Here is a 14,059-nt window from a genome sequence, read left to right on the forward strand (position 1 = left end):
AATAACAAAACCCAGCCAAATTTCATGCTAAAACTTAAACTTAACCACGTCAACCCAAACTAGGAAACTATGGACTAATAGAAATTTAGCTTAATTAATTTAACATTCATCTTTCATAAATTTGATTTTGCTCTCTTATTGTGGGTACAAGGGTAGACTTGGAAATTATTTAGAAATTGGTTGTTATAAATATTCAATATAGTGTACAAATGAACAATTATTACAATAAAATAAACTTTTAGTGATATTTAATATGATTTTTAGTGATAATAAAAATTGCAGTAAAATCTTTTACCAGCAGATAATTATTTTGCATGTTGGTATAAAAATCTTTATAATAATCAGAAAAAATATATAAGTTTTTATGGCATTATTTACTAACATTTAACATTTTTTATTATTACTACTAAAAATTTAAAAAATAATTTATAATACTTTTATTGTTGCGGGTTGCATCAATTGTCCCGTGGCGGAGGCTAGGTGGGCCAAGTCACTGTCGAATCATGGCGCTTGGGCTGCTGCGCTCTTAAGTAAAAAGAGTTGCACCCTGACTATCAGCTATAGCTTTTGGCCTAGTGGTAAGCGCTCGATCCAACAATTGGTATCAGAGCCAAGGTCATGAGTTCGATACCCAGCGGGGCAATTGCTGAGGGGGAGATTGTTGCGGGTGGGTCAAGTCACTGGCGAATCATGGCGCTTGGGCTGCTGCGCTCTTAAGTAAAAAGAGTTGCGCCCTGACTATTAGCTATAGCTTTTGGCCTAGTGGTAAGCGCTCGATCCAACATTTATAATTACCTTATATCTAGTTGATATAGGATTTGGAGGATAAAGGTTGCTCTTTAATTATTTTATTTATAGTTGATGTGAGACTTGAGTTTTTTTTCCTTATTTTTAAAATTTTTTATCTCCTAAGAGATGTGAAACTTGCAAGGTGAGAGTTGCTCTCTACTTACTCGATGTGAGACTTGAATTTTTTTCAATACACCTCCTTAAGTTTAGTACTATTGAACTTGGTAATGATGATAAATCTAACTTAATCCTACAAAAAATAAACATGTAAAGTAACAGTTATCATCTACTTATATATTTTTTAATTATTTTATCTTTATTCAATATAAGACTTAAGTTTTTTCCAATAAATAATTATCACTAATAATAAATTTTAGTGTGATATAAATATATTTTTTAATAACTATTATATATTAGTCACTAATATTTTTATTAAATAATAAAATAAAGATGTTAAATAATTATCGATAATAATAAATTTTTTTATAATGAATTAATCCTCGTAATATTCAAAGAATTACGATGAACCAAAGACATGTGGTCGTTTAATTCCTAATAATATTCATTTGATTTTCAAGATAATAATGATTGTTTCATTTCGATAAATTTGACAAAATTATCTTGGATGTGCAATGAATTCAGCTTCTAGAAAGGAAAATTCATAATCCCTATCCCTTATAATTTTTCAATTGTATCTTTAATAATTGCACCTAAAAACTTTGAAATAATAGTAAATTACTATTTCATCAGTTAAGTGAGAAAAGAGTAAAACAAATAAAAAGTATAATTTTTTCATTTAATTATGTGTTGTGTGATATAAGTGAAGCGAACATGTTAAAAGAAAAAGTAAGATAACATAATATGTAAGTAAGTAATTTAAACACAAAACTAATTATTAGAATTGACCTAGTCGAAGAATTATAATAGTATGAAAATAAAATTTAAAATCTAACATCGTTATCATTATTAGAATTTTTACCAATAAAATAATAACACATACTCAACACAAAAACTTTTATTGATATCTTTAACACACATGCATAAACCATTTGATTTTGAAGGTAATAACTGATGTACCATAATGGTCCTTGACATTAATTTTGTAAATCCAATCTAATTCGAAAATTAAAAATCACTCAACACCTCATGAGGCACATGCACCATTCTTATTTTTTAACACTTATATAATGATCACTATAGGAGGTGATCACTAGCAACTTATCAATACTAAGAATACCCCTAACTAAAATGATAAGCCAGACCCACTTAACTTTTGTTCCATAATTTGAGATAATTTTTCAGCCATTTTAGGGGAAAGATAATTTACCCAATCACCTGTTTCAGCCTTTCGAAACAAGTATTTTCGCTCAAAGTTCCTCCCAAATGTTCCAGATTTATTTGCTTCCAATTCCTTCATATTCTCAAAGCTACATAACTTGATTATGCTTTCAATCATCCCAATACTTTCTTCCTCTTCAGTGAAAGGACAACCCAAGAATTCTGCTATTCTTTTCACATTAATTTCGACATCTTTTTTAAGATCCTCGTACTTCAAGAACAAAACCTTACTTGGTCTAGCTAAACTCTCGTTCCAGTACCCCAACATTTGGTTCCAAGTTGGACCAAACCCAATTATCCCTTTACAATACATATCAAAAGCTTCCTCTAGTCCAAAGTCAGGTAAATGTTTTGGCTTAATTTTATTGAGGAAAATCCAAGTAGAAACAAAAGTGTCAAGTGGGTTCCTACATATATAAATTATCTTACTATTGGATTCCTTGATTGACATGGCCAATGAAGGGTATGGAATATGTGTGCCAAAAAGTCTTGGCTCAGCCATGTTGGAAAGGTCTGGAACTTGGTTATTAGGGGCATCACCATAGACAGTGTATTCTAGGAAAGGCACAAGCTCATGGGGGTTAGAAGTGAGCAAAGGATGTGATATTGATGTGGTGAAACGATGGCGATTGACAATGGCAAAGGTGAGAGCTTTCAACCAAGTGGTGCCTGACTTTGGAATGGTGGCAACAATAACATCACTATCTTTAGCTTGGAAGTGCTTCTGAAAAGTGATTATTGCTTGGATTTCCATTTCCTGGCACCAAAAGCCTTGAAATAGATAGATGTAACGTGTTCTCCAACCTTTCTCTCTGGGAAGAGAAAGAATCAACTCCTTGCATTCTTGGCTTAGCTTGTCTTCTTCTTCTATGAAGTGTGTGAGATTTGTTGGAGCCATCATTGGTGGATTTGTAGATGGCTAGTGTTGATTGGGACGAGAATTCTGATCTCAAAGAGGTGTTATTTATAACATCATTCGGTGGTACAAGTAAAATAAAAGAATTTGATAATTATTTGGTACACATACAATAAAAAACCAACGGATTCTTTCTTTCTTTCCTTTTTTCTAGGGCAATTGTTATTTCATTGAAAAATTAAAAGAAGAACATTACTCAATAGTGGCGGAGCTTCGTTAGAGCGGTCCCTACAAATATTTATATATTATTTTTATAAATAATTTAAAATATATGTATTTAAATATTTTCCGCCCTCAAAATATTTTGTCAAGATGCGAAGTCTGTATGGTAAGAGAGACAAACACGGCTTCAATATTTTTGAGAAAATAAGAAGAAAAAAAAAACGAAGGATATTAACTAAAATATATATGGGTCGACCAGTTAATCACGTACTAATTACGTACTAAAAGTTATATAACGGCAAAACCGTTCAATAAAAAACTTATACCAAAATGAGATATTTCTATTTTAGTATTTAAAAACTGTTCCTGCTTAGAAACACTCCTCCTGTTGTTCCTCCTTCGTGATCTTCGAGTCTTCGGAGCCGACCGGATACTGTCTTTAAAGGGTGGGGAGGGTACCTGCAAAGGCACTCCGATACTCAAGTAAGTATTCGGTACAGAGCAATAAAGGTTATTCTATTAAATATCGTACCTGTTTCTATCCCATCCCCCCTGTATTTATAATGATAGATTTGGGCCTGTTTGAGCCTGATGGGCCTTCTGTCTTGGAATATGGGTAATTGGGGATTGCTATCCCTTGATTAGTCTTTAGACATTGAAGTCATAAGGGTTTTCTATGATCGCATGCTGACTTGTCGTTTAGATTTGTGGCCAAATGGGTGTTCGGCTTTCTCATTGGCCGAATAGGTGTTCGGCCGTCCTATTGACCGAAAAGGTATTCGACCTTCCCATTGACCGAAGAGGTGTTCGGCCTTTCCATTGGCCGAAGAGGTGTCCGGTTTCCCTTCACTAGACTTGGTTATGTCTTGGTCTTCCTCGGTTAGGCTTGAGGCCGAAGGGGTGTTCGGCTCCTTTCTAGGCCGATTGGGTGTTCGGCCTTCGCACTGGCCGAAGGGGTGTTCCCAGTACTTGATGGTCGTGTATATTGGTCTATTGGTTAGGCTTGTGGCCGAGGGGGTATTCGGCTCCTTTCTAGGCCGATTGGGTGTTTGGCCTTCGTACTGGCTGAAGGGGTGTTCCTAGTACACTGCCCCCAAGCCCAAGGATTTGATGACGAAGGGGTTTGACATGTCGAGGGGTGTGTTCAGTTGATTAAGCGATGGACTCTCGAAATTCGTGTCTCTTTGTTGATGTGACCGTTGCATGTTGCGTCGCCTTAGGGATGCATGCATGCCTTGATGTATGGGCATGGCTGTTGGTTTTTTCGTTTCCCAAGGCATTAATGAGGGGTGTTTCGTATTCCCCTAGGTTTGTATATATATATGAGAGTGGGGTGTGGGTCTTTCTCGCACCCGTATTACCAATACTTCTCTACGCCGACATCCCTGTCCCGGCCCTAGTTCGAGTACTCATCAAGGTAGGCTTAGCTTGTTCGGTCAAATCTTGTTTAATGGCTGGAGAGGAGGTTGTTTTGTCTTCAGGGTCCTCGGCCGGAACTAGTGAGTTGGCGCCTAATGCCGATATCGAGTTGTCGGAGGATTCTTCTAAGCGACCGGGGATTTCAACTAGTGGGGGTTCCTCAGGGGATTCGACCGGCTCGGACCTTCCTGATGCCGAGATGGATCCCCGGGATTACAGGCAAAATTTTTTGCCTTGTGAGATACCGGGATATGAGTAGGTGGACAGTGAGGTTGCGGCCTACTTCTCGCGTTTTTATGAGAGGGCCGCCGTGGAACGCCTCTTAGGGGTTTGCCATGTCGCAACCCGAAAATTTCCGATCTCGCGACCTATGGTTTAGACATCCTTTTAAAAGTCTCATTAATTAAGGAATGCCCGGACACCAGACTAATCCTTAATTAATGTTTTTTAAAAATAGGTTCATGGAGTCGCCACCAATATTTTACTCAAAACATTGGAAAAAGAAAAAGTTTTTTAAAGATCCAACTATGGCCTTGATAACCAGAATTGGGTTCGGGGGTCGATTACATGTAGGGAAGGTATTAAGCACCCCTACAGCGCCCTCAATTGGTACCGTATGATGAAGTTAACATTATAAAAATTAATAAATTAAATATTGAATCCCCTTTATTAATATTTATTTACATGCTTAAAATATAAATCATGCTTAAAATATAAATTAAGCGATTAACCCTAAAATATCTACATTATGATGTTTATTATAACAAAAAAAGAAGATAAAGATAAGAAATAAAAGGAAGAGAAGAAGATTAGCTGAAATACCTCTTGAACAAGCTTTATTGAATCTTCAAATATGAAAAAGGTGCTTTGTGGCGACCTTTCACACTACAGTATGCCTCACAAATCTCAAGAAATACAATAGGAGGGAGAGAGAATATAGAGATGCGACACAAATCTCAAAAAATATAATAGAAGGGAGAGAGATAGAGAATTTTCGTGCTCAAAGGAGTCTTATTCGAAATTTCTCTGGCCGCCCTGGTGAACTGTGCCAAAGACTTCAAATTATAGGGATCAGTAGTGGGCCAGAACGGCCTGTTCCGATTTCGGAACGGCCCGTTCTGGCCCAATTATTATGTGTAAATTCCGTACCCTAGAACGGCCCGTTCTGAAAACGGAACGGCCCGTTCTGAAAACGGAACGGCCCGTTCTGAAAACGGAACGGCCCGTTCCAGGGTAGAAAGTAACACAAATTTTCCTTTTTCAGAATGGCCCGTTCCAGATTTTCCTTGTTTGGAACGGCCCGTTCTGGTATTGGAACGGCCCGTTCCACCCAAAATATTTAGTTGATTTCAGTTACGTTGGAACGACCCGTTCTTATATTGGAACGACCCGTTCTTATATTGGAACGGCCCGTTCCGGGGGTTCAGAACGACCCGTTTCGATTTTGGAACGGCCCGTTCTGAGTTTTGGAACGGCCCGTTTCGATTTTGGAATGGCCCGTTCCGGGCTACTGAAACCACCTTATTTGGCCTTTAGGCCTTCTGATATCTTGTCTTGTTGTTTGCCTACTTCGGAAGCCCCTTCCCTTCGTAATGGAGGTCCATTTCTTTGTTTGTGTGCCCCCCGGACGAAATTGGTTGTCTACAGCTGCCCCTCTTTACTTGTCCTTTGGAGTAGCTATGTGTTGCTTTTCCAAAGGCAAGTAAAGACGTAGACATTTAATCCGGGTCTCCTCCTCGTCTCTTTGGTGTTGGCGCTTCTACGTTCCTTCTCTTGGATAGGTGTATTCGCTCGTGTCCTCGCCCTTTAGAGTAGTTGAGTGTTGGTTGCATACTCTATTGGGTAACAAGGCTAACAAACTGTACACCTGATCTTCGATCTTCAAGTAGATGCTCCATTGTGTCTCTTGTGATAGTGCGTTCTTTTATTTGTAGCTTGTTGAAGAGGGAGTCTTTTCGTAGCTCAGCTTCCTTCACGGCTTTGTCGTATACCGGATTGGGAGATGACTACAGTCTCTCCAGACCTTTCCCTCACGGCTTTGTTGTATACCGGATTGGGATGTGAGTACAGTCTCTCCAGACCTTTCCCTCACGGGTTTGTCGTATACCGGATTGGAATGCGAGTACAGTCTCTCCAGACCTTTCCCTCACGGCTTTGTCGTATACCGGATTGAGATGTGAGTACAGTCTCTCCAGACCTTTCCCTCACGGCTTTGTCGTATACCAGATTGGGATGCGAGTACAGTCTCTCCAGACCTTTCCCTCACGGCTTTGTCGTATACCGGATTGGGATGCGAGTACAGTCTCTCCAGACCTTTCCCTCACGACTTTGTCGTATACCGGATTGGGATGCGAGTACAGTCTCTCCAGACCTTTCCCTCACGACTTTTTCGTATACCGGATTGGGATACGAGTATAGTCTCTCCAGACCTTTCCCTCACGACTTTGTCGTATACCGGATTGGGATGCGAGTACAATCTCTCCAGACCTTTGTTGTATTTTGAGGAAACTGTCGGTGCCCTCATTGGTTTGCTTGAACTTTGGTAGATATTGCCCCAAGGATGTTGGGCAGGAGGTATGTCGTGATGCCTCTAATTTGGGCTGCTTTTGTCTTTTGTTCAGATGTTGTCAATTGGAATGTGTTTCCCTTTCTTGGCTTTTCTTGTTGGTGTTGTGGGATGAAAGACTGCCCCTAGGTGGATGGGCATGAGATGTTTGATGTGCCCCTGTGTTGGTGGGCAGAGAAGTGGATGGCTAGCAGGGATTCCAGTGTTGCCCCTGCCACATGAGTATTGTGATGCCCCTTCAGGCGCTTGTTGCGGAGTCCTTTTGATTCATGGATGATTAATTGTTGATTGTTGATGGATGGTTGTGGATGCCCCATGGTAAGTATGGATGCATGGATGCACATGAAAATGCAAGACAAGAATGGATTGGATTTGTTTATTATATTTATTTTTTATTTATTTTTTATTTATAAAATGAAGTTATACCCTTTTGTGCACGCTTGTGCCCTATGCATGCTATGCAATGATGCCTCTATGCCAATGCTTAAATGCAGATTGATTTTACTTTCAAGAAATTAATCTATGCGCATTGATCAATGACATGGATTGTTAGCCTTTTAGCCGTGTCGAATTTAGCGCTACTTTTTTGAACCTGAGGTTTGTGTAGTTCGGCCTTCTCGCTTGTACCGAATATGATATATTAGCCCTTATATTAGGTGTACCTAGACTTTGTTCTAGGACACCTCCATCTTTTCCTTGTGAGTATTCACTGTGCATATTCCGTGTATCTTTCAAATTTATCTTAATGCCATGTAGGTCAAGAGGAATGGGATATATACATATATTTTTTGTAAAAGTTTTGTTAGAAAGGATTTTTTCAAAAATGGTTTATAGAAGAATGGCTGGCCGAGGTAGGCTAGTGGTTTAGGCTGATGAACAAGCACATTCAAAGTGAGGAAATCATTTTCTGTGTTTAGCTTATTATTTCCTTCAAAGTTAAGCGATGAATTGGGATTGCATATTGATTAAATGATCTTCTAGAGCCGCCTTTTGGTTTTCAACTCGGGATGCTGCTTTGTCCTAACTTTTGCCTAGGTTACTTGAGATGTGTTCCCTAGCGGACATTTTTTTCTTTGATCCTCACTTTTGCCTAGGCTACCCTTTTTGTTTGTGGGTCTCCTAGCGGACCTTGTCCTAATTTTTGCGCAGCCCCCTTAGTGGGTTTCCTGCCAGGCTTTTGTCTTTGCAGCATTTGTGATCATCTTTCATTCCTTCATGAAAGGGGGATGCCCCTTGCATTGATTTCATTCGGACTTTTATCCACAAGTCATGCCCAATTTGATTGATCTTTATGTGTTTTTTTATTATTGTGTTTTAAGCCATTGTTTCTAATGACGTCCTTATTTCAAATGTACTTGTTCATTTAAGGTTTGTTAATGAGGCTTAGAGTAGATAAAAGGGAGAAGAGAAATGAAGTAGAAAAGTGTATGGCATTAAAATATAATTTTCAATTTACACGTGCCCATTTAATGTAGCTTGAGGGCCCGGGCATGCCTCAAGTTCGTGATTCGTACACAAAGAAGTAGAGGGATTGCCCCTCAGAGAGGCCTAGGTTGTCTGACTGTAGGGCTAGTCCTACACTTGCTCGGATGTGGCAATTCAGAAGTTCTCGTGTAGAGGGAGGTCCTTTGGCTTCTTCTCTCGTGAAGGTGTTGTCAACCCATATCTTGAGCATTTCCTAAGAAGTAGGAATGAGTAGAAGCGATGATAGAGCTTTCCATGGAGTCTTGCTTCTCAAGAGGAACATGATGTCTCTCAATTTTCAGCTCGAACAAACATTGCTTCTTAATTTTTATTTTTTATTTATTTATTTTTTTTTACTTAAATTTTTTTTTTGCCTAGAACGCCCTTTGCGGGTTTTCATTCTAGCAACTTCTTAACAAGCAATGTTTCTCTCTTGTTGAAATCACTTTTCGAGAAAGCTCTATTCACTTTGCCTTAGTCCTCCTCAGATTCTCTTTATTAGCTTGCAACTCATTAAGAATGTGGATCAATTCATTTATAGTCGTTTCTCCTATTTTGCTTGGATTTCACAGTTGTACGACACGGCTTTATCTTCTTTAGGCAGGAAGTGGCGTCTTGAAAACTCTTTATGCATATGACTTATGTCCCAACACTTTCGACTAATGCACATAGGTTAATTTCCCTTTTTATTCTTATTTATTTTTTTACAAAGGGGGGATTTGTGCTGAATGAATGTAATGCAGAATGTAGAGAAAGTTGAGAAAAATAAATATCAGTCTCATTGATTTTTATTTGTGAATGCTCAAATAAATTTCGACAGTATTAAGCGAGAATCTTTATTAGATTATAAGAAGACTTACTTCAACAAACATATCAAAGCAAGGGCCTAACTATAATATTTTTTTTTAAAAATTGATTTGGGCTTTTCTTTATAGCGCTGTCGTATATTAGAACATTCACTTTTCTTAACTTTCTATACGTACTGCAACCTAATGCTCCTTAGCTAATAAAATAAAATGAATGAAATTAATGAGCTAATCTAGAATGCATGTCATTTTTTTTAATCTTTATCATGTTTCTATTATCTAAAGGGGAATGATGCATGATGGAGATGTGATTTCTTTTATTCAATTTTTTTTTAAAAAAAGAAACTACCTATATGATGTTAATGGAATGCTAACCTAAGAATGTACAAATGGGTATAAAATTTTTATTTTTATTATTTTTTTTATTTTTTATTATCTGTTTGCTTATTTTAAAATTCCAATCCATCTTATTAGAACAAAATAATACAAACAAATGCACACACATATGCTCAATCAACGTACACCCACGAACGATCATGATCAAATCCTTGGTCTGTGGTCCCTGTCAAGAAAAGTGCGTTGTATAGGGCGGTTCTAATCTCACTGGTTTTTAAGGCCCCCAAGGTGCCCCTATTATAGGGACCCAGTATCTCTGTCCCCGTCACCTGGCAAACTTTAAGGTTTGTCGCAGTATTTCAGGCTAGAGTAACCGGTTATCACCTTGAGTGTGATTTCCGACAAGGTCTGCAGGCTCCAAGGCCAAACTTGGGTCGGTCGTACGTCAACCACTCCCTATTTTTAATACCCTCATGCCCCCGGGTGTAGGGGGAACTGTTGTGTGCAAAGGTTTATGTACAATTTTATTTCAAACAGGTGCGAAATTTAAATAAGTAAACAGATATCAGAGCCAAACAAAGAAAGCAAATAAGGTAAAGGGGAAAAATATTTAAATTGTTATTCTTATTTTATCAACTTCATCATTTATTTGGGCCTGACTCTCTTAAAACGTCCCCAGTGGAGTCGCCATCTGTCGCAACCCAAAAATTTTCGATCTCGCGACCTATGGTTTAGACATCCTTTTAAAAGTCTCATTAATTAAGGAATGTCCGGACACCAAACTAATCCTTAATTAATGTTTTTTGAAAATAAGTTCATGGAGTCGCCACCAATATTTTACTCAAAACATTGGAAAAAGAAAAGGTTTTTTAAAGATCCAACTATGGCCTTGATAACCAGAATTGGGTTCGGGGGTCGATTACGTGTAGGTAAGGTATTAAGCACCCCTACAACGCCCTCAATTGGTACCTTATGATGAAGTTAACATTATAAAAATTAATAAATTAAATATTGAATCCCCTTTATTAATATTTATTTACATGCTTAAAATATAGATCATGCTTAAAATATAAATTAAGCGATTAACCCTAAAATATCTACATTATGATGTTTATTATAACAAAAAAAGAAGATAAAGATAAGAAATAAAAGGAAGAGAAGAAGATTAGCTGAAATACCTCTTGAACAAGCTTTATTGAATCTTCAAATATGAAAAAGGTGCTTTGTGGCGACCTTTCACACTACAGTATGCCTCACAAATCTCAAGAAATACAATAGGAGGGAGAGAGAATATAGAGATGCGACACAAATCTCAAAAAATATAATAGAAGGGAGAGAGATAGAGAATTTTTGTGCTCAAAGGAGTCTTATTCGAAATTTCTCTGGCCGCCCCGGTGAATTGTGCCCAAGACTTCAATTTATAGGGATCAGCAGTGGGCCAGAACGGCCTGTTCCGGTTTCGGAACGGACCGTTTTGGCCCAATTATTATGTGTAAATTTCGTACCCTGGAACGGCCCGTTCTGAAAACGGAATGGCCCGTTCCAGAGTAGAAAGTAACACAAATTTTCCTTTTCCAGAACGACCCGTTATGGTATTGGAACGACCCGTTCCACCCAAAATATTTAGTTGATTTCAGTTATGTTGGAACGGCACGTTCTTATATTGGAACGGCCCGTTCCGGGGGTTCAGAACGGCCCGTTCTGAGTTTTGGAACGGCCCGTTTTGATTTTGGAATGGCCCGTTCCGGGCTACTGAAACCACCTTATTTGGACTTTAGGCCTTCTGATATCTTGTCTTGTTGTTTGCCTACTTCGGAAGCCCCTTCCCTTCGTAATGGAGGTCCATTTCTTTGTTTGTGTGCCCCCTGGACGAAATTGGGTGTCTACATGCCAACTAGCCCGGTGGGAAGATAGGGATCCCTATCCGGTTATGTTGCGTCGTTGCCAGGCCGAGGGTCCTGGTGGATCCGACTTGGTATTCCTCGCGAAGCGAGGAGACTAGGGTGAATTTTTCTATGTGTATGAGTGCTATTTAAAGAGCTCAACATGTCTCTTCCCTTTGACGATTTTCAAATATGCGTGTTGCGTGTGCTTAACGTGGCGCCGACGCAATTGCACCCGAATAGGTGGGCAGCCATGCAAGCTTTTCGTGTTCTTTGTAAATATCGCTACATCGAGCCGAGTGTTGAGCTATTTTTACATTTTTTTTGTAATCGTCCCTCCCATAAAATGGTCAAGTGGTTATCCCTAGTTAGGCACCCGGACCGACCCCTTCTGAAACCATTCACCTCATCCTTTAAGGTTTTCAAGGCCGGCTTTTTGAAAGTTATCATAGACCCTGTTGTCGGTTGTAACTACTTTTATGACTCTTCGGGGCAACCCCTGTTCCCTTTTTATTGGACCCAGATACGTCATAAGTATGACGAGTATCCGGTCGAGATGCTGACCGACGTGAAGTTGTCGGCCCTGGAGTACTTAAAAAGTCTACCCCGGGGGATTCCTGTCCGATTTCTCGTTCTTTTGCCGAAATCACCTCGACCCCGTTTTGAATTAGATGGTATGTTTTTGCTTTCTTCATTCGGTGTTCTTGTTAAGTTGATGTGTGACTATTTGTTGGTTGCAGGTTGGATGGCTCAGCAAGGTCTCGGCCTCTCGTACCGCCAGGCTCTTCGAAATTGGGCTCCTGCTGGGACCTCGGCCGAGGATCACCGAAGTGTGGTCATTGACCAGGTTCCCGTTATTACCAAGCCTCCACCCCCTCCCCGAGTCGTGGAATTTCCCGACCCCAACAATAAGAAAAAGAAGGACAAGGGAAAAAGAAAGGCCGATGGGGCAGCTTTTGAAGGGCCTCGGCCTAAGCATCGACATCCCGAGGGGTCGTCGGATTTGGTGTTCCCTCGGCCATTGTGGCTAGGAATTTTCTATCCGGGGAGATTCGACCTTCCCGGATGATGTCGTCGGACCTCCTTTCCAAACAGGGGCATCGCATGTTAGACTCGGCTGCCCCGTCGGCTCAATGGGCCATGGCTTGTGAACTACAGGTGCGGACCACCGCTATCCTTCGGAAAATTGCTCTGGAACCCATGGCTGATATCCATAATCTTCAGAAGAGCTTGGAAGAGACGAAGGCGGCCTTTCAGGAGTCGGTGGAGGCCCACGAGGTGACTTCAAACGAGAAGTTGCAGTTGGAGGCCGAGGTGGCTCGTTTGAAGGAAGCTCTTGGCGATATGGAAGGCCGAGCAATAGCGGCTGAAGGTGTCGAGAGGATGAGGGTGCAAGAGATGCAAGAGGTCTTGGCTCAAGAGGCGCAAAGTAAGGCCAATGCCGAGGCTTTGTTAAGCTCTTTCCAGATCGAGTGCAAGAACAAGATCATCAAGGAACACGAAGCCGATGTTATGCATGCGGTCCGAAAGGCTACCCACTTCGGCACCTTTCCTCACAACTTCTCATTTGAGTTGAGTAAGGAGTTTTTCCAAGGGGCGTACATGGATTTTGCTGACGCACCCGACGATGCTGAGCCGGATAAAGTGGCTCCACCCCGTTCGGCTGCCCCCGAAGACCCCGGCGCTACAGTGAACGATGATGAAGAGACTCAAGGTGGGGACGACCGGACAACCAGTGCTGACTGAGGGGTTCGGCGTTTTATGTTTTTAGAATGTACATCTGTTTTGATGATGATGTATAGATGTATGGTATATATCCTTTTGTTGGCTTGTATTTTTGGGCCATTAGAGCCGAGAATTGATTGTACCCTCGACCATTTTGGCCATTAGAGCCTTTTAATGAAGCATTTTTTGTTTGACACATTCGGACTCCATTTTGTTATGCTCCTTTGTATTTGATCTTACCTGCATATTCTATCAGTCGGTTTCTTCATTTGTCATTTTTGACCGAGTGGTAGGATACAAGTTTGCCATCCCCGGCCGAGTGGGGGTACTCGGGAGGCTCCAAGTTTTCCATCCTCGACCGAGTAGGGGCACTCGGAGGGAACAAGTTATTCATCCTTGGCCGAGTGGGGTGCTCGGGAGGGTTTTGACTGTTCATCCTTGGCCGAGTGGGGGTACTCGGGAGGGATTTGACTGTTCATCCTTGGCCGAGTGGGGGTACTCGGGAGGGATTTGATTAGTCATCCTTGGCCGAGTGGGGGTACTCGGGAGGGATTTGATTATTCATCCTTGGCCGAGTAGGGGTACTCGGGAAGGATTTGATTATTCATCCTTGGCTGAGTAGGGGTACTCGGGAGGGATTTGATTATTCATCCTT

The 14,059-nt window shown here is 40.4% G+C and overlaps 1 protein-coding gene across 1 annotated transcript; it reads right to left on the reverse strand.

The window, feature by feature from the left end:
* Window positions 1-1,787: 1,787 nt before the first annotated feature.
* On the reverse strand, window positions 1,788-3,066 carry LOC109792692 (cytosolic sulfotransferase 15). The gene has a single exon (XM_020352126.3). It carries the CDS (start codon window positions 3,026-3,028, stop codon window positions 2,033-2,035), a length of 996 nt encoding a protein of 331 aa, XP_020207715.3. The 5' UTR covers window positions 3,029-3,066; the 3' UTR covers window positions 1,788-2,032.
* Between the last annotated feature and the right edge of the window lie 10,993 nt (window positions 3,067-14,059).

The sequence above is a fragment of the Cajanus cajan genome, chromosome 8 (assembly GCF_000230855.2).
Source record: "Cajanus cajan strain Asha chromosome 8, NIPB_CcT2T_4, whole genome shotgun sequence".
NCBI classification, from domain to species: Eukaryota; Viridiplantae; Streptophyta; class Magnoliopsida; order Fabales; family Fabaceae; genus Cajanus; species Cajanus cajan.